This window comes from Pararge aegeria, chromosome 1 (genome assembly GCF_905163445.1).
Source record: "Pararge aegeria chromosome 1, ilParAegt1.1, whole genome shotgun sequence".
Taxonomy (NCBI): domain Eukaryota; kingdom Metazoa; phylum Arthropoda; class Insecta; order Lepidoptera; family Nymphalidae; genus Pararge; species Pararge aegeria.
The window spans coordinates 5,323,854-5,346,591 of NC_053180.1; the positions used below are offsets into that span (position 1 = coordinate 5,323,854).

Genomic DNA, 22,738 nt, shown 5'->3' on the forward strand with positions numbered 1-22,738 from the left:
CTTTTTAATTCATTCCAATCGGACATTTAATTTAGAAGTTATAGCGAGTATAAAAATTGTAAGTCTAGGTAGGTACACCTAAACAAAATAGTTATTTTCAGATATAAATTGAATTGAAAAATTTTGTTTTTAAAAACAACACCCATTTTTTTTTTTTTTACAAAAACACAACTTAAAAATATCTTAAGAACTACACTTAAATTGAATGCCACACGCTTTTCAAATAAACTCTCCCTACGCGATGCTATAAAAACATAAACAAATGCCGACCAAGTCGCGGGCATCAGATAGTGTTAATATAACTTTGCAATGCACATTCGAAATCCTTATAAAAGGTATCTTAAATTGACAAGTTGTAAAAAGGGGGGTTCCGTTAATTTCGGTATAATTTTACCGTTTTGACGACGATAAGCGATTTTTTGATGACTTTTTATACGCCACTGCAAGTCATTCCTTGAATGCAATCTGACCTACTGGTAAGTGAAGATCCTGCCTAAGATGGTAACGGGCTGACCTGTCAGGGGTATGACAGCTATGTTAAACCCATAACCCTAATCGGTTTATACGCGACATCGTACCGGAACGGTAAATCAATTTCACCACTGCTGAAATCTCCCACCCTAAAATTTCAGAAATTATAAATTCCCAATTCCCTGCCGGATCGAGCCCGGGACCAGTGAGGTCGTGAAATTATCGCTACACAAAACCTAATGAAGTAATACATTTTTCCAAAAACAATAACTTTTATGCTGAGTTCCTCGCCCTTTGTTAGTTTAGCTTCGCCTCTCAGATCCTAAGAATCTCCTAGACTGTTTTTCTGAGCCGTAAGTGTGATTAATTATGCCTTAACAACTTAAAAGTAGGTTACTGTTACACATTTCCAAACCTCATATGAACCACTCAGTGAGTTGTTTGTCTTATTACCAGTAATCACCGGTAATCATCAGTAATTTTGTATTCTATAAGGCCAGGGCAGACTGCCTTTAGAATAGTGCAGCTTTGTAATACAGCTCAAGGTATACATTACTGCTTTGTTGTATCACAGCTTAGCGTTCATACAGAACGGGCCCGGTCATGCGACTATATTTATATTTTAAAACAAGCTACATATCTAAAAAACGTATTTAAAGACTTTCAAAATTCAAAATTCATTTATTTCAAGTAGGCCTAATACAAGCACTTTTGAAACGTCAAGTCTGTCCGTGTGTAGTGACTCTACCACCGGTTCGGAAGGCAGATTCTACCGAGAAGAAGCCGGCAAGAAACTCAGCAGTTGCTCTTTTCCAACATCAAAAATCGTTATATGAAATAAAATGGTGAAGCTTCCCCACAGCACCCCAAACTCCTGCAGCGTAACGGTCAACCTAAACTGTTAGAAGTTGAAATTATTTTTCGATTGATAATTCCTCCAAGTGTAGGTAAAAACACTAATAAAAAATTGGTTGCCTGTAAAGTCGGTATACGGGCGAAAGTTTTACGTGACAACGACTTTGAGTGGTAAAATAATTTTAATGTGAATATTCATTCGTATAGTAGGAAGAAGGATGAAATAATAGTAACAATTTAAAACATTTATTTATACAAAGAATTATATTTAAAACATTAATTTATACAAAGAATCTCGCACTGAATTTCATATTAACAAAATGTTATTTTTACCTTACATACGTATTTATATACAAATATACATACAATAACTTGCAATACATTTGCGTACAATGAAACAGCGTTTACTACAAAGGGACGCGTGCCTTTCTCTTTTTATGTCTGTCTCTCTCGCTCTTAGGCGGGCTAACCATGCCCGAGTGGAAGGGACGCGTGCCTCTCACTCGCTCTCATTGTGAGCGCATAACGTGAGCGGAGCGTAACGCAGTTTCTTAAAGTGTCACCCGGCAAACCAATTTATAAGACGTTGTCACGTCAAAATTATATAAATATTTAAGACTAAAATCGGTAGATGTCATAAAAGTGCATTTTAGAATAGTTTGTTTGGTGCCATTTGCGCTGCTCCTTGACAAAACTTCTGCAGCTCGATGAACTACTTGAAACTGTTAGTTTCCGAACTGTATGCTTGCTTAACTGCGGTTCGCTCTACATTGGAAGTTGTAAGTATTGTCGACCCTCTACTTAACCTGGGCTTTTAAACTAACCTAGATTCCATTTTTTCTGTGTACATAGAATACATAGAATCTAATTCTATGTATTTATGTTAACCTGCTTGGTTTTATTTGTGATATGACAACTGAGCGCAACGATAGGGTTTGATTCAATGGTCGAACTAAGGTTGTTTTTTTCCGATTTTTATTTCGGGTCGTGCAATATGACATACCAGTTTCAGATAATTAGTGACTCTTAGAGAACACGTTAATCTCCCGGTTATCACTAACAAGCAAAATAATTGTTAAAGCCCGCCACCCCGCATAGAAACAGCGTGGTAGGTCTAAGCTATAATACCCTATACCTACGAGATTATACGGCACAGGCCTTATTTCTCACAGGTGAGATAGGGTCAAACGTTATTCCATAAGAAGTTTAATCAAGGTTAAGCACCATATATCGTCAACCTTGGAAGAACAGGTTTATTATAACAAAGTGGGCTATTTATCAGTGCGTTTTGTTTCGTTGTTTCAAATACCAGGGGGTAATGATATAATGTTTCTATTTCTTGCAAAAAAGTACATCGGTATTGAATTATCATAGTGACCTAAAAAAATTAAGGTGTGAATTGACCAGTTGTCTTCAACCTCTAAAAGGCAAGTTTACTTTTTGATGCACACGCGAGCACCTAGTATTTTTTGGCATTTTGAAATTAAATTATCTCTATTGGCTGATGGTTTTTTTTTATTAAAATAAATAAATAGTCTTTATTAATATTGTTACCTAGCCAATTAGTATCGATAAATCGAGAATCAATAAATACCTACTGCGTAATGCATTGGTTTATTGTTTGGTAATTTTATTATTGTCTGTTGATTACAAAAGACAGTGATTATAACTCGTTTTTTTATTGCACCGTTGTCTTTGTCAGTGCTGAGTGCAATTATTTTTTTACTGTCAAACTAGTTAAACACCTACCTACCTAACCTTTTAATAATCCGGTTATCATCACTAACCTATAGCAGCGCACTGCTGGACTAAAGACCTTTCCCAGAGGGTGGGTTTGCCCATCACCACGCTGGGCATAACGGTTGGTGATCGCAATAGGTCGTAGTAGTTGCACAGAGGATTCCGCTGCCCGTATTCCGTTATATTCCCTTAGTCACCGTACGACAACCGCGGGAAAAGGGTTGGTGACGACTGATCTGCCGTCACCACGCGTCACAATAACAATACGTTTGTCGCGCTAAACAGACAAAACTGAAAGCTTCATCATCACTTATCACCAGGTTAGATTGCGTACAAAAGCTAAGTTGTAGGGGAATAAAAAAACGAAGCCTTACGACTCAGGCATTGAGAGGGAAAATACTACTCTAGTGTAGTAGTGTGAAATAATCTATCAGTCCTTTCGAAAATATAACCTAAACGATTGAGTTATTTTCATCATTAAACACAACTGCTAACATTAAGCTAGTAAAATATATATTTGAACCAGCGTCTCTCCGGCAATCACGCCTGACTGCTTTGCCAATCAGGCCACGGTTCTCATACCATTTATAAATACATTTCAAATTTATATATTTGATATATCCGCCAAGTGTAGGTAAATACACGTAAAAAAGGAATTAACAAAATGCTGGTTGATATGTCAACCTGTTGTCCATCACATAGCGACCTTGTACAGACTTGTGTAACAAGTGTTTTACAAGTTATATAATGCTGGTAATGATCCTATTAATGCTATGAATGCGAAAACCTGTATGTAGCTTGGCATAGCAATATGTAGGTATAGGGGTGTTGATATTAACAAAAGAGTTGACTATTTACTATGTACATTCAAAGCGGATTCTAAACACAAAATTAAAACTTGAAGGATAACCTTAAGCCGTTACGGAAAAAAAGGGCCTAGACACGCCGACTTATGCACGGAAAAAGCTATATAAGGTATCAATTTTTCCGGTATTATTTACGGCACACTAAATAAGGTTAATTTGGCTATAGCACTAACTGTAAGTCAATCCCTATCGAGGTATTTCCATCGTTGATCCTCTCCTTTAATGGGAACAAACCCGGGGTTAAATGAAAGTTTTTCTTTCACGAAAATTGAATTCCAAATCCATCCCAAACTGACATTAAAAGATGTTGAAATCCAATAACACACCACGATACTACCATTCTCAATGAAACGATTACCAAGAAAAAACGGTTTGTTTTTTGCTTACATAAATTATACATTTTTGGTAGTTTCCAAGAATTTTAGTCATTCGATAGCTTTCGCTAAAGTGAAGCCTTCTAACATGACCACCTGATTACTTTGATTTTTTAGAACGGGACAATGTAAAGTATCAAGTTTCTAACATATTCGAAAAGTGATCATAAACATTTTTATTGTTTTTACATTATAAGCAAAACATAAATTGCATTTTTGTAAAGGACCATAACGTGTCTGTGGCTCATTTCTCATAATGGTTGAAGGTACTTATAGATGCAACCTCAACTAACGATACGTCATGATAGAACCCACAATATAATCCTAACCAGTTTCTATGCTGCATATTTCCGGTAATCATTTTTTTTTTAAATTATGTTCGGCACCCTCGGCATAAAACTGCTATATTTATACATTTGCCATGAATATTATAGATATTCACTTCACATAAAGAGATGTTAATTATCCCTATTTATTTAAAATTACTCTTAAGATTAAACATTAAATCGTGATAAAATCGTGCATGCACAATTGCATTTTACATAACTTGTACAATATAACGTATAATGCACGTCCATTTTAGATAAATTGATAATTAACTGATGTTAATTCATACAATTACCCAGTGTTGATAATAAAAGCGCACGATTTATGGCCAACTGGCTTTTGCTATGAATATAAAGCTATGACATATTATATAATAGATCCAGTTAAAAAACACAGATTCTGGCTAAAGATATAGTGTCCAATTTGTATGGAGTTGCCCAAATTTGACCTTCGATCCTTCATATATGATTCTCCAATGACTTTACAGTTACTCAATTTTATTAGCTATTACCTGGCATAACAAATATAAAAATAAAAATAAATATTTGACTGCCGATTGGCTCAGTGGGCAGTGACCCTGCTTTCTGACGCTGTGATTTAGATTCTCACAACTGGAAATGTTTTTGTGATGAACAAGATTGTTTTTCAGTGTCTGGTTGTTTAATTGTATATTATAAGTATTTATGTAAATTTTAAGTATGCATAAATATTCATAATTTCATAGTACCCAGAGCACAAGCTACGTTTACCTTGGGGCTAGATGGTGATGTGTGTAATATTTATTACTACAGCGCAAATACGAAGAATAAATAAGTATACTTGTGGCTGTAATCCATGTTAAAAAGTAATAAGAAGACAAATTTATAAAGTGAACTTTTTTCGTTGAAGTATAATGAAAACAAAATTAGTTATTTCCTTCATGTATCCAGGACAAAACAAATATGAGCCACAAGTAAGATGGATCCTATGTTACGAAAGTATTATTCATTCACCGGAACTAAACGAGGGAGTTCCGAAAATCAAACAGAAGCGATCATGCGCGAAAACGTTGACGACATCTGTATTTCGGGCAGGGTTGACACTTTATTGTTTATTGTTAATTAATTGATTGCTTTGATGTACTTATAATAAAAGAGATTACATGAAGCCTCGCTGGGGCATTGCAATACATGTATCGATTTATTTGTTTATTCGCTTATAAATTGAATCTAAATTATTAAATAAAGTTATTATTGTATCTACTAATAGTCACTGTTAACTTAGGGCAATAAATGGTAAAAATGAGACGATGAATGTTATTTAATATTGAAATGTAATGAACAAAAATTTTTTGGAGTAATAGCAATTAGATCAGGTCAAATAACTGTCCTTGTGTACATATTACTAAACATAATTCAAACTGTAAATGTCAAAATAAAAAGACTTGTGAAGTTTTTTAAGCAAAATAATACGTGTTTATTAATTGACTAAAAGATAACTAAGAAATCCTTAACCTTTGTTTAAACGTATAATCTTTTCTGATTAATCGTACGTATTAAATTTTGTGCCAAATTTTTTTTTAACTCTTTCTATAAGGTGGAGCGTAATTGAGCAACGAACATCCATCCGCAATCCAACAATTCGCTAACCCAACGCTAACCTAAAATAAAATTTTCACATTTATTATTTTAGTGTGACGTTAGCGTGTTTCACAAAAAAGATAATATTGGTAGCCCTAATATAGGGAGTGGACGTTTGGATGAATAAATTTAAACTTTATCGTTATGGACATAAGGAAATATTTCTATTGATAATGTTGACCTGCAGGTAAGCTAAAGTATGGTATTGACAGATCAAGCTGTGACCGATGTTTGGCCATCCGTGCCATAATGCCATTCTGCCAGGCGACGTTCGCTCACGCAGATCGCTCTAAAGCGTATTTTATTTAATATATTATATATTTTTTTTAATTTTTAATACGAAACGTGACTGGTTGTCGTGAACTGTGAACTTTTTGTGAACGATACTTCTTTGGTATTTTTATTCAATACTGTTGTATAGTGTTGTGCTCGATTCAGCTGAACAGTTCGAAGCTTTTTTGTAAGTATATTTCATACATAAAGGATCGTTAAAAAAGTTATTAGCCGTTTAATAAAAAATATGTATCAGCTTAATCTCGTTTTTTCAGTATCGTATTATCATTATTAAATAGTCTGTAGTGATATAATTAATACTTGGAATATTGTACTTTGATTCTTTAAATATTAGGTATACATAAATGTATTAAGTACCACTAGGTAGGTTAAAAGTTTTCTGTATACCCAACAATTTCGTTCATTGCGTTTTAACTTGTCGATTAAGAAGATTCGTTCGCTATTTCCGAAGTTCTTATTTGGTCTTCGGAATATTTTTTATATGAAATCAACTAGGCGGTATAATATCCTTTTAAATAATACAGCAGGGCTAGCACAGGCAGGAGACAAAAATTATATCCCCCGATTTTATCCCCTGACAAGAGATATAATTAACGTGTCCACCTGCTTAAGCACGTAAACATGGAAGAATAGAAGTTTACCCCCGTTTATTATTACACATATATTATTAGGATATTATTTCAACTTGTGCGCCAGTGCTCTGAGCATTGGTATAGCTGTGGGAGAAGATAAATTTTTGTCCTTCTCCCGGGTATATAATTGTCTCCTGCCCATGCTAGCCGTGCAGTTCGTTTGAAATCTCGTCACATTTGACGGGTGATATAGATAAACATCGCCAAACACCTAAACTTCCCGAGGATCAAACTCGGTCTCTCGCCTGAAAGGCACGCCTAAGTCCTACCAACCAGGCTATCACTGTTTTTCGTAGTTGTTAGTTGTAACATGCTTACGATTAATTACAGTAGACCCCCAAAGGTGTTTAAATAGCCTAGATCACGATCAGGGAAAAATCTGTCAAAGAAAACTAACCGCAGATTGCATTTGAACAGAGCGGAACGCCGCATCATCATCAATATCATCATCATCGTTTATAAGCATAATCGTCATCAGCAGCAGCCTATACAATTTCCATAAGCCATCTCTCTTATATCGGGCCAACAGATGTGCGTAGAGTTGCTCAAGTGGCGATTTGAAGGTTAAGAAAACAAAATCTAGCTCTAAGTGGAGGTTTTATCTGCTAGTGATCAAGCTGACTTAATATGCTCTCCAAGGCATTGAATTTGTAAGATAACAAATATAAAGGCAATAAGGATTTCAAATGTCGGTCAACCATCCATTTAAAGACAACGAGTTTAACGTTGTTGTCTTGCTTCAGTTCGTAACTTACGATCAGTTTTATTTTGCCATTCAGCAGGCTCTCACCTTTTGCTGGTATTTATAAGCTCTTAGGTATTGATAGAACTCCATGCTCTTAAATGTAAAATGTCGTGATATTAAATATCCCCGTAACTCTGCTGTGTATTTGTGTTATCAAATAAATAAGGTTTATTTCAACCCACCCCAATTGGTAGTTGCAGATATAAGTCATTTCTAAAGAAAAAACAGAAGAAAAACCAAAAACTATTTCAACTTTGTCATAAGTATGGATAGATATAGATTTAGAATTGTATATATCCACGTCTGCATCGTAACAATCGATAGAGATATCCTGATTGATTCACCGCAGAACTGAGTACGGCTCTAATGACCTAGAATTGGAGTTTTAATTACATTATAATCGATATCTCCTTACCTAGTGTATTGAGGCTAAGCTAACATCGATTCTGGATTATTATTAAATCTTATTCAACTAGTATAATAAAATGTTTATCGTACCTATTACATAATAACAACTGTGAGCATAATTTCAATTTAAAAAAAAGTACAACAGAAAACTGGCAGCAGCGTCCTCTGTTTTACTACTACCATCGACTGAGACCACCCACCTTTGCCCAGCGTGGTGATTATAGGCGAACCGTCTAGTTGAAAAATCCTTTATTTAAGAAGTAGAATCTAGATTATGATCACTGTAGGTATATGAATAATGTAGCTAGATGTAAGGATGCTGTTTTAAACTACGTTTATAATTACTATCCTAGTACCACCAAGTTTCCGGTTGCGACATATGTCTTAGTCTGCAACTGCAACTGTCAACGTTTAAATATATTTTTAACGCCAACAACAATAAACTAGGCAATTATGCGGTTTCCATAATTACCTACCGCAATGCTGATTATATAGATAGCGGTAGGTTAATGTCTTAAATTGCATATCCTAAGGTGTTTGTATTTTTAGAGGCATAAAATGGACAGCAAAAATATTTACATCTCTTAACTGTCGTGTGTAAGCTCTCGTTCAATCCCGGGAGGCGTGTTTGTATGTCTAATATAGTCGCAGGCTTCCCCTTTACATGACAGTTAAAGTTAAAGCAAAACCAAGTGTCTGACATATCTTAATCTGTCCCTTCATAACAATACTAGCTGTTTCCCGTGACTTCGTCTGCGTTTTATTTTGTTTTTTGATGTGGCATTAAATTTAGTTGTAGATCTAAAAAAGTTAAAGTATTCAGTATGGCTAAGCCTTAAATGAGGGGTTTGCTGCCGTCCGCTGAGGAGTTCTGTCCTCTATCTCCAACCACAGTTGTGGCAAAATTGAACACATATTATAACCTCTATAGTACAAAAATAATTATTTAAATCGGTAATAATTTGTCGGAGTTATGGTGTAAATAGTCAAACACTTTAATCCCCTCCCAAAGGAACCGCTTAATGTCGGGATAAAAAGTATCCTATGTCACTTCTAACACTTTCAAGAATATGTGTATATAGTTTCATGAGGATCGGTTAAGTAGTTTTTGCGTGAAAGCGTAACAAACAAAATTACTTTGACATTTATAATATTAGTAGGGATAGAACCCCTTAGACGCGCTGCTTCAATGTGTGTTCAGCCATTATTATCACATGCCAGTGCTATGCTGTTGAGGTCAATATTATTTAATGCTATGAGATGGATAGGTTCTTTTTATTTGATTTGAAGTTACTGTCTAGGTTCTTAAAATCGCATAATTTTCGCCCTACTTCAGTTTAGGAACATATTAGGAATTACAATTACACACCCTTTGCCACGTCACACAAAAACATACGGACTTATATTAGCAGAAGTAACAAAAACGTAAAGACTTAGATTAGCAGAAATAACAAAAACGTAACGACTTAGATTAGCAGAAAGAACTTAACCCTCAAAATTTTCAGTGACTTGTAAAGCTAAAATTGTCCAATAAACATGGACTTGGATTAAACAAGATCCGAAATAAATTATGGAAACATCTTTCCTACCATATCATAATAAGCATGTTTTGCCTGTTCATCAGATAGCATAAAAAAAAATCACTCCAAAAGCAACTTCGATGTTTGAGTCCTTTCTGCTAAACAACGTCCAATTATACAAAAACGTTGGCACTAAACAAACATAAAAAATGAAGATGTAATTACCTTCGTCGCTAATGTTCTATGCTCTTTCAGACAAACCAACAAAGGTGGTGCATAAAACAACATCAAAAAACAATACCCCGGAAAAGAATTCCAGGAGCAATTCCAAAGACTCCCTAGCGGAAGACAACATCAGTCAAACCTCTATAGGAGGGGGCATTAAGGGAAAACTGGCTGCTTTATTCAATAAGGAGCAAACGATAAGCGAGACGACCATAGCGAATAAGTTCAAGCTAGAAAGGGAAAAAGAAATGGAGATGCTGCAAAACAGATTCCATTATAAGGTACGAACAGGTTTTTTTTTATACATTTATAAATAGTTTATAAGTAGGACCCATGGAATTTCTCCTTAGAGAAGTTGTGTTGTTCTTTTATGGCCGGCTAATTAAGTACTAATCCATATTAGTAAGTACCGATACTGTAGTGAAGTCCTAAGCTCACCTCAATCAGGTGAGTGAGACATTAGGGTTGTCACTTTCTTCTCGTTATACTCTCGATAATAGTTGTAATATGTTTAGGTAGCGGATGCCGGCGATTAATCCAAACATTTAGGATCCCCAATAGAACTAAAATGTTTTCCGCGCTAAAGAGCAACCTACGGCTTCCTACGTTAAAGTAATTCCTTATATTCTCATAAGAGTCTTAACAAAAGCTGGAACCAATACTTTATATGTAAACTGGAAACTTAAATTCAAGGCTTAAAAAAATAAGACAGACAAAAACAAGACAGAAATCTTCAATCCCCAGTTTCGTCCCCTTAACGAGGATGTATTTACAATGAACATTAAGCTTAGTATTTTAGCAACTGTTACAATCATAACATTATAACCATTAGACGAAAGGGTTAGGGTATTTGAAGAAAACGTCCACATTTTACGTCGCCTTTAGCGATGAGTTCATCAAGGAACAGATTTATGTGTGAATGGTAGCGCTAAAGATCTCATCTAATCTTTCTGTGAGTTGATTTACCCATTAAAGCCCTGAAATATCTAAATACTTCATCGTCATATTAACCCATTACCGTCCCTCCAGGGCACGGATCTCCTCCCACAATGAGTTGGAGGATTAAATACTTAAGAGTATTTAAAAAGAAAAACTGTTACATGATAAATGTTCTGAAATATAATTTTGTAGGTCAAATCGCGTCATTCCATTATTTCTAGCGATTTGTCATTACGTTTACTTCTTTATTTTGTAATCGTTATATAAATAGTTTAAATCTTTGTCGAAATAATAGTTCAATAGATCCAATATTCTCCAGTGCTAAATTTTTTGTAGTCGACGAAATTTGTATAGAAAAGTTTTATGTAAACTTTTTACGTATTTCGTTATATTATGATTAAGAAGACTATCTTGTACTATTCTTACACAAAGTCAAAGATCGTTTTCTTTATACATTGTATTATCAATCTTCCGAGTCGGTCTTGCTACGTGTACGTGTAATATAATCTTTTACACAAGGAAGTGTTCATACATTTCAACTTTTAGTATTTTTAATTTCGGAAAATACGCTGACGCCGCCATTTCGACCCACATCTGCATATTAAGTATGTAAATTGTATTCGAAACGTGTTTGGTCTATGAAATCATAGTCTTTAGGTATTTTCTAAGTGATTTTCCTTAATGATTAACTGTTTAATCTTTCCCTGTGGCGCTGGCGTAAAATTATCTGATAGTTCATTGAGCGAAGCGAGGTCTTTGCGTTTACTTAGATAAATTCACAACAAACAGGCTCGACTCGACTTAAATATATTTCAATTTTTTCGAAAGCGTGGCATGTGCTGTTTCTATTACAGTACCAGTGCAAACCAAAAGGCGACCTACAACGTGCAATTTCCCATTTCGGTTTCATTTTGCAATTTATAGTTGGCCTAATATATATAAATAAAATATCATAAATATAATCAACAGTAATCCCGACATATATCTCTCCCTCCCGTCATAGATCCCATAAATATATTTTTTAATTTTATCCCTAAATTGTAACATCTGACTTTATCACGACGCAATCAATGACAGACGCAAATTTGCGTTGACGTTACTTTGTAATTTTGGTTTGTCGAGTTTTTTTTTGTACTTAATCGTGTATAACGCATAATCATTTAGTTAGAAATACTGTTAAAATTAACATATATTTATTTCGTTGTGAAGAACTTAGATTTAATAATTGTACCTATTAGTTTTTTGAACCTCATTTTATATTAAGGGTGTTATCAAATTTCGGTTGTTGAGAAATTGGAGTACAAAATTGAAGACAAATATTTACGCGTGGGACATAGATATGTTTAGGATAGGTAGGTAAGTTGCGGTACCAGCGGGAACTATAATTGGATGTCGGGGCTAAAAGCTAATAGCAAAATAACGTGTCCTTAAAGCTATTCCCGTCGCCGTTCCAGGATTTCTGTGTTTGAATTTGTTGGGCTAAGTGCACTTTCCGTATATTCCATTTCGAGACAGCCTAATGTTTTATTATAGTCTGAGTAGGTTGGTTTTTTATTAGGGGGACTCTTTTTCACACGACAGGGTATTGTTTTTTGTGTGAGTACGTATGTACGCTTATAACTTATTATTATATATGTAAGCTATACAGAAACTTCAGTGTTGCCCTTATTGAGCCATTTATGATGAGCTAACGGACTTTTGGGGTTTTTCATAAACAAACTTTTATACTGAGACCTCCTTTCGGTTATTCGACTCCATAAGACCGAAGTGTGAAGTGATAACCTAACCTCTAACCTTCCTCAAGGATTGAACAATCATCAATTGAATAAAAATGATGTCTGTAAAATCTGTTTGAATGTCAAATTAGTGTATCTAAAGCTTGTAAAGGTCTTTAAAGCTATATATGACGTGATGTAAAAGTCCATTATTGCGGAGATATCAGAATAAAAACATGCCAAAGAAGAAAAATTTTAAACTAATTTAATGCAAAGCAAATGCAATCTAAGTTATAATGCGAAATCTCTTGCTTGGAAGAAGGAAAAATAAACAACAAAGGAACATTTCTAGTATAAAGGATAAAACTAACCGTACTTTCGTGGTGTCATTGTTATTCAAATATTAAAATGCTTTCTTTCTAAACGAACGTAACGTATGGACACAATCATGCCTAATGGACTGCATATCGTTGGAATGCATTTAGCACATTCTACATAATCACTAAGGGGCTACTTTAATAGTTACGCAGGGTTTTTTCACTCTGAAAGGTTTCGTCAATCAAAGAGTGACTAAACACTGCATAACTATATTGACTTTATGAAACGTAAATACAGGGTTAAAGGCTTTTTTAATGGAAGCAAAGAGCAATCTCTGCAAAATTTTGATAATTAATTATAGCAGCAAGAAATAATATTATCAAGAATACTGGGTACACCAAGCGGTACAGCTAGGCTATACTTGGCAATAAAAATAAGCCAGATCTTCACTCGATAATTATAATTAAAATAAAGAATTATTTGGACTCAACCGGGGTCTTGCGATTTCGGAACTGGCCGATTTCCCAGTTAAGCTATTATAACCTTGTAGGAAATTTGTGTATTGTAGCAGTTTTTCATTGCCTGAAAACACTGATAAAAAGATGTTTTCTAAAATGAAATTTAGCTAGATCGATTTATCGCCCCCGCAACCGTCTGCATACAAAATTACATGAAAATCGTTGGTGCTAGGTTCAGATTAAACATATAAAAAAAATTGCTCTTTTAAAGTTGTTACATTTTGCAAATTCTAGATAATTACTTATTTTAATTTTCCTTCTCACTCTAATGTTAACTAAGAGGAACTATTAGCTATTTTCACATAAACTCAATGTTACATTATTCAGCGATAATAATTATTATTAACTAACATCCATACCACAATAACTTCAGTGCGTGCGTACAGGATGTGATAATTTTTACACCTCAAACTTTCGAGGTTTCCCATGAGATTCCCATAGTATCGCCATTATCAATGGTTGCGTTGTGCGAGAGAAATCTGTTGCGTAATTCATTGCTATATGTTTGTAAATGAAATTTGATAGAGGCCCTTGTAAGGCAATCGACGACTTGTAGTCGTGCGGGATTATGAAATTATGAGGTACTTTAGAAACGTCAAGTCTGTCTGTTTGTATTGACTCTCCCACCGGTTAGGAAGGCAGATTCTTGCTCATGCTCTTTTTCAACATCAACTGTTTACATTTTACATTTTAACATACACTTTTCTATCTTGTGAGGGATGAAAACGGAGCGGGATGCTTCCAAGCAACCATGTCAATAAGAAATTTTTCAATTGTGTAGTAACCTCGTTTTAATAAATGTGTTTTAACATATTCTTTAAACTTATGAATTAGAAGGTCCAAAATTACCTGAGGATTCATATTATAAAAACGGATACTCAATCCCACAAATGACGTCTGTACCTTTCGCAGACGATATGCAGATGCCACTAATTTATCACCATTTCTTGTGAGTCGACTGGTTATATCCACTTTTTGTTTATATAGACTAATATTTTGTCTTACTGATATCTTTATATATATATTTCTTGTGTGCGTGTGTATGTCACTGAACTCATCTGAGACGGCTACACCGATTTGAATGAATTTTTCGGTATGCGTTTGGGTGACACCCTGGATGGTTTAGATTCACAAATCAGCCCGAAAGATGGCGCTGGGGTCAGCTAGTGTAATTATAAATATTTTTGGAGCTACAGTGAATTGTATAATCTTTATCATATCAGCCAATGGACGTCACCCTGTTGGACGTAAGCCTTTAGTAGAGATTTCCACACTTTAAGACTCAATCGCGTCACCTGTTAGTTACTCCTGCGAGTTCTATACCTAGGGCCGGTCAATTACTCTGCGTTTACCGGTGCCATATTAAGTGACACGCTGATACCGATGTGAGATTTATTTTTATTTGGTAAATAAATCTACAGGTTTTACAATACTGGCTGCAAATGCACGCCGAAGTGTAGTGCGATGCATTAACCTCGTACTCGTATCGTAAGAATCGTACTTAGATTCAGCCGATGAAATACCCACTAGACCCATACTAGAGCGAATTTATGATATCCTAAGCGAAGTTAGATCCGGGCCAGGTATCATACTTGTTTTATAACATAAAAGACAATTATTGCAAAACAACTATCTATAAAACTCTAAAAAACTCTATCTAAATCTAAGCATCTTCAAAAGTAGTTTAAAATAGTAATATTCATCTAAAAAAAAGCCATTTTTTCTACTACCAATTAATAAAGAAATACATATTACATTCATTCACAAAATTCAATTTATAAATATTTTAACAAATTACATATTTTATTTCATTAAATTTATTTAATAGCTAGTCTTAAATTCTTATTATCTTATTATTATTATTATTTATCTACGGAGTAATAAAGTTATATATGTGCTCTGTATGTATTTAATGTGTATTTAGTATGTATTTTATGTTATGACATATTTTTTAAATATGGCACTATCTCGTTTCCATAATCATTTTCTTCTTTAATTAAGGGGAGGAAATCGCTTATAGCTATAATACCGCCTTTGTGCATTTTTATTTTTCTTGTATTTCTGTTTTCAATATTTATTATCTTTATCTTTTAGTTGTGTGCTTTAAAGAATGTATCTATCTATCTATCTATAAAACGTGGTTCATTGATTTTATTGTCATAATTTCATATTATATAACAAACGCAAGTCCTACTAAACCTATGTTGTGATGAACCTTAGTGCGTTTCCGCAATATCTTATTATAGGTAGTATCGGACGCACATTTCATTTCCGTAATCTAATATTAGATTTAACTAAATATGTGGTACATATTTAGTTCTATCTGTGCTGAGGCGATTGGTGATAAATCTAACCATTCAGACATTTAAATACTAAATGTGTGTAATTTTTGACGTTAGTTGTAATTAATCAAATTAAATACACTTTATTATACGCCAAATACAAAGCATAAAAAAAAAATACACAATTAAAATATAGAAAAAAGCGATCTATACCAGGCAAACCTACCACATCAAATTGAGTACATGAAGTTCAGAAGAAGGGTGTACACAAAATAGTACTTAAATGCATAAATAATAATAAATAAAATAAAATATCCTTACTTCATATACGTACCATCAACTTTGAGGTGTCTAAAGCCTCTTTTGCCTGTAATTAATTTATAGGCGATAATTTTACACCGCTTGGATCGTCATTACTATAAAAAATGACCAAAAGTCACGTCGAGTAGTACATAAGGTTTCCCTTCTAACCGGCTCCTTAGTATAGTCCTTATTAGGGAGATTCTACTCAACTAGTTTTTGGTCCTCATCGAAATCAAATATATGTATGTGGCAGTTAATTAATAATCTTTATCTCCCTTTCCAGCCCACACCACCTCAGAAACCAGACAACAATGATTCCGATGACGACCATAATGACCACGAATCGGAGAACATACCACTCATGGGAAGCACCACGAGTTTGTCCCAAGTGTTCAAGAAGCCCGAGATTATAGCCAACATGCCCAAAGTCAAATTCGACGAAAAATCAGCCCCGAAAGATGACAAAGAGATAGAACATGAAAAAGTCGCTGGCTCTCAACCTGTTAAACGGAGAAGTAAGTTAAGTTTACTTGTTCGATGCATTAAGTTTAAATCTTGTGCCGCGTGGCGACTGCAGATCAGCAGACAGTTGTCACCAACCCACCAGTCATACTAGGCGACTAAGAAAATATATGCTATGCTACTACAACCATATATCAACCATACTACTGCGATCTCCAACCTGTCTGTCCGTTGTGGTGATTATGGAGAAACACTCCGATTCGGAGAGGCCTTTAGTTCAGCAGTGGACTGTTATAATATGCATAGCCTTAGAATGTCTCACTGTTGGTACAGACCAGAACTCTGAAAAATCTGAAATTATAAATTCATAAATATCCTGCCGGCTACTGAACCCGGTACTATCAACACACCACAGCTTTCACCACTACGCGCAGGTCGAGAAAATGATTTGTGAAACTCTATGCTCTCAGAAATATTAAAAACGTGACTACAGCTACTCAGGCAAAACATTTTCTTCCTTTTCTCGATACAAATTTTCTGAAATAAAGAACAGTTAAAAAAGTACTTAGTTCAATTGGTCACAATGCCCATTCGATTGCGATTGGTATTTTAAAATGAGGTTTTTAATTACTTTTCTAATTAAAGTGTTAATTGAACTGAAAAGATTTCTATTTCTGACCGACTTTAAAAAAAAAACAGTTAGTTTGGGAAAGACGATTTATTAGAGCCCTAGCTAATAATACTATGTTTCTTGCTTGAAATACCACATAACGCTCAAAAACCACAGAACGGGAGAGTTTGCGGTTGGATGGATTACCTTGAACATTTAGGTCTTATGGAAATTGTACAATACGCATGACTATTTTTTTTGCCCTATGCTGTTTGGAAGAATGTACTATAACCACTAATATCTTGTTTTTGCAGAAACATAAGGTTAATAATTATATCAATTACAAATTATATTTATAATTTTTTTTTAAGTAAAACTTCTGCGCGACTAAGTACTAACTCAGATTTTTTTCTGACAGAAGTAACGCTTACGTCAGACTCTGTTGTTTCCTGCTGGGCACAGGCCTCGTCTTTCATAAAAGAGACTGTTTTAGAGCGTAGACCCCCTACGCTGCTCCAATGCGGGTTTTATGTTCTGTTCTACTACTACCATTTATGTGACCGCCAAACCGTCTGCCCAGCTTGGTGATTAAACTCGTATCCCCGTTGGGAGAGACCTTTAGTTCACCGGCAGGGCAAAAATTATATCTCCCGATTATAAAATTAAAAAAAAAAATAGTTAACGTGTCCCTGCTTAATTATTACCAGTTTAATTATTACACATATATTATTTGAGTATTATGTCCATTTCTGAGCCAGTGCTCTGAGAGTCGATAAAGTTGTGGAAAAATAATATTTTTTATCTATTCCCCAGGGAGATAATTGTCCCCAGCCCATGCTAGCCGTGCTGTGGATTGTTATACGCTATTGGTTGATTACAATATTTAATGACTCCTTATGGTCTTAATTCCAGGTTCGCAATCCCAGGACTCTCCAGTTGTACTGTCGGTAGTCGACGACGTGAAGAGGATAAAAGTCAACAACAGTACAAAAGAGAACGGGACAGTGGTGCAACAACCCACCAGCCTATATCCACATCTATCCGACATCGAGACTGACAACTCCAACACGCAAGAGGAATATTCTGATTGCGGCGGATCTAGGTGCGGTCACTATGCTTTAGAATGCGTTTTCTTCTTCTTATGTATTTGAAGTGCGTGCGTGAAATTGGTCGCCATTTATGGCTTAATATTTTGGGTTCAATCTCTTATGCTAGTGGGAATTTATCGCCGACTCATTGCCAAAAGCTATTCACTCTACTCGTTGGACAAATCGACGTCAAAAAACCGACGCCAATAAAAGTATGTCTCGACTTTGACATCATGTTTGGTCATAGGTTTTGAAATATATTGACGATTTATGCCTGAAATGTATTCCGTACCGGTGCTCTGCAAGATGGCAAACTTTTGACTTTTCTTGACCAACTATTCGTCCTATTGACCAACATGTAGACATAGCATTTAAATAGCATACAACCAACAAGTTTGGACTGTTATTGGATTAAGAAGACATGGCCAAACGTTAGACATCATTTATGCGTATAGCTCGATAAAATTATCTAAAAGCAATAACTGCGGTGATGAGGAAAACATATCATAATAAAAACAACACGTTTAAATTCCTAACTCACTAATACCTAGTTGTTCTATTAGTTACTATTTAGGTTAATACTAAAAAAATGTAGGCTAATGACATGTGGTCGATAGTGACCTGTGCGTTATACCCACTTTTAAGCACGAGAGCAGGAAAATGGCATAAAGTGGAAAAATCGTCTTAAAATACAAAAGCTATTAAAAGTTTTAGACGGGGGTGTGCTGGTATAGTAATACCGTGAGCAATATTCATATTTATAAAATAAAAAACGAATAGATACGCTGTCTCACGGACAACCTTATAAAATAATATCCTGAACCAGTTCATAACTTATAAGGTACTCTTGACATAAATACACGTGTACCTAGCGGTTCTATACATAAATTAGTTAAGGCCTTGCATAGATTTAGGTCTAGAATTCAATTGAAAAATGTACTTGCGATAAGATGCGGGTGCGTTTATGCAAAAATGGTTGTGTTGCATTGGCAATAAGGTTGTCGGCTTCTGTGCAGGTAAAGGATTTTATAACTTATTGTAGTTTTATGATGGCCTAATTTAGCGTGGACATTACTATACTTGGTGTAACGATCAAAATTATATAATAACAGTTATCAGAGTTGCCAGTTAGGATTTTTAACACCAAATTTACTACAGTTCAAACATTTATTCTTCTGTAAATAAAATCAGTTAAAGTATCTGAAAGATGTTGACATATTGCTTGAAGATAGTCTCGCACAAACTTGCAATCCTTTTTTTGACGTAATTTTGTAAAAAATCTTCATTATGTGCCTATATGAACTTTTGACTGAATTTTATATAAAGTTTTATACATTGTTTCCTCTTTTTGGAATTTTTTGGACATGTCAATTTTAATTCGATAGGGTAATTCATAATCACTGCGAGTTCACCAACTTTGTGAGTGAAAACGTAGATTCATAATTTCATAAAAGTCATAAACTTACTACTATCGTACATACTCATCTTACAAAAAAAATCTTAATGATTTAGTGGAAGTCAAATACCTTCTCTCATAATGTTGTACAACTGTGTGGGGTGTGGGGGTTTATAATATAGACGGGCTCACGAATTATTTTAAGGAACTTTATATTCCTTATGTTATGACAATATATTAAATTTAATACTAGAAATTAGTATTTTATACTACCGCTCATAGACCACTTACCATAAATTTGCGTCTTGACTAAACGAAGCCGAGATTCTTTATAATAGATTTATACATCTTTCAGAAAGTAACGAAATCGAAAGTGTAAGAAAATCGTTTACAAACAACTACCACTGTTTGGGGATGAAATTTGGATTGAAAGACTGTGAGGCCCGTACTTTAGTTAATATGTAAAGTTAATATATGGGTGTACAAGTTTTTATGGGAGAAGTTAACGTAGTTATAGGCGAACCAAATCGCGAACGAAACCGTTGGGTGTTATATATTAAACATCCATAAACAACCTTACACAATCGTCGTACAGATTCGCGACAGATTTATAACGTGATTCGGAGAAAATTGTCTATTCTTGCAAATAATGTCCGTTGTCTAACTCGTTGACGGTTCAGGCACACTAAAACATCTACTTACATATATTATATCTTAGTAAGCATCAATTAATTATTTAATACATGAATATCACTACTTATTATAAGACTGTAACGTTGCCTATTGCTAGTTGGTAGTTTAGATGCTATTTATAGGTTTAAAAGTATAAATTATGTGCTAGAATAGTACTTACTTGATGACTTAAAATTACTATGAACCTGTTTATTGCGAACCTACCTATAATTATCTCGATATCTATCACATTATTGTGCGTAACTATACATATATATAACGGTGAAAGCCTTGTGCTGTGGACTTCGGCTTCATTTTCAGAGGGCCAGGTTCGAATCTTTCACGCTCTTAATTTTTCTGAGTTAAAATAATGCTTTAACGGTGAAGGAAGAAAGCGCAAGGAAACCTCCATGCCTGAAAGTTCTCCATAATGTTTCCAAAGGCGTGATGAGTACATCAAACCGCACTGGGGCAGCTATAATTAAAGTTTTTATCGTTATTTTATATAACCTTCATTAATAAATAGGTGTCTTTAATTTGTTTTCTTAAATGATATACATATATGATCTTTGAAATATACAAACATATAAACTTAACAGATTTCCATATTTAGATATAGAAATGACCTATATATTTCAAATCAAAAATTACAGGATACTACATTTCCTACATTTGCACAAAATTATCTTTCTTTAATTAGAAAGATATATATCAATTAATGAATAGTTATTCAACTATAGCTTTTATCTTGACAATACATACAACTTATGATGTACTTACATAAAAAATACAATTAATAGAATAACACAGTTTTAATGAAAATAAAATAAATCTAAATCTAGCAGTTAGAAAGTTGAAAAAAATGTTTTTAAAAATTAATAGTGCTAAGATGAACATGCGGTTTACCCGTGCCCTTTACCGATATAATATACAGAATACATCTCCTAATTATAAATAAAACCTATTGGTGTCTTATTTAATAAATGTGGCATAACGTTGGAATAGTTATGCAGTATTTTTTTCACGCTCTGACATTTGAAAGATGCTGTCAGTTGAATTGTGAGAATGCATTCTGGCGTCATAACACGTTTATTAATATGTATTGTGTTCAACTTAAGTCTAATGAACCTTAGATCTTTATTCAAGTAGGCCCATAGATGGCACTTTTGATGCGTACATCACATGAGTATTACACGGTAGTGAGATGATGGCGATAATCATATTCGTAAACTTAAAACTAAAGCTACGAGGGTTCCAAACGCGTCCTGGTCTAAGAAGAAGCCATCCAACAGCCATCCAAGAACCATCTCAACAATTGTTATACTTATTTATAGAAAAGTAGACTCAACAGGATCTTAAGTAGAAAAGGACCCACCCTAATATACGTTTCCTCATATTTAGATTTCCCCGTTTGTAGTAGCATTTTTTTTTTATAATGGCATCGTACGTTTTAATTATTTATGTAAGACGTGAATAAAAAACTATAACTTTGTTTGTCCATCAAAATATTTGTTTCAGCTAGCATAATATCTGATAATAAAAACAAACTTCTTTTCCAGGTTTTTATATTTTTAAGTTGTTGTCTGTGATAATAGAAACGTTTTCTATCGGATTTTGTAAAAATAAACGATTAAAAACCTATTATTATGTATTTTCATTCTACCTGATTTGCTGTCAATATATTTCAGGTTCTCAGTGTGATAAATAATTGAAATAGTTCATATATTATCTGAATATTTTATATAACATTATTCCTAAAACCGCTCGTTAATGCGGATTAAACTGCGAGGAGCAGTATTTCGGTCTGTCTGTCACTCATTCAGTCGGTCTGTCACTCAGTATCTCATGAACCGTGATAGTCAGAGAGTTGATGATTTCTGTTGATGCGATACCAACAATTACTCCAGATTATATACGTTATTTTTTTTATATAACAGAATAAAATTAATATTTATGTATGTGATACAGCAAACTTGAATATTTTGCCCTCTTGTTGATAATGTTACGAAACCTTTCGTGCCCAAGACCGACTCGCGCTTTGTCGGCTTTTTTGGGTTTTTATTTATTTACGACAAATAATTTGGTTTTTAATAAAACCACTCTACACTATCAGCTCAAATCAGCTCCAAGTACTTTACGGAACAAAAGAGCAAGCATGCTCGATTTCTTTTGCTACGGATAAATAGATAAAAAATCTATATAAATATAAATATTCCATTTGTCTCACTACATGACTACTAAAGTGCGATTGCCTCCATTACACTTAGCACTGTCCAGTATATTAGAGAACAGATCACGAGGTTCTGGGTTCGATCCCCGGATCGGGCCAATAGTTGTTGTATTGAGTTTTACTGTGTAG

The 22,738-nt window shown here is 34.3% G+C and overlaps 1 protein-coding gene across 5 annotated transcripts in view; it reads left to right on the plus strand.

Annotated features, from left to right (window-relative positions):
• The window catches only part of LOC120626381 (anillin), an 80,784-nt gene that overhangs the window by 41,628 nt on the left and 16,418 nt on the right, over nucleotides 1–22,738 (plus strand). For all 5 annotated transcript variants that reach the window (XM_039893893.1, XM_039893909.1, XM_039893901.1 and 2 more), the window contains exons 8-10: nucleotides 10,107–10,357; nucleotides 16,435–16,666; nucleotides 18,136–18,325. In XM_039893893.1, the coding sequence (XP_039749827.1) occupies nucleotides 10,107–10,357; nucleotides 16,435–16,666; nucleotides 18,136–18,325 (673 nt within the window). The remainder of the gene's footprint in view (nucleotides 1–10,106; nucleotides 10,358–16,434; nucleotides 16,667–18,135; nucleotides 18,326–22,738) is intronic.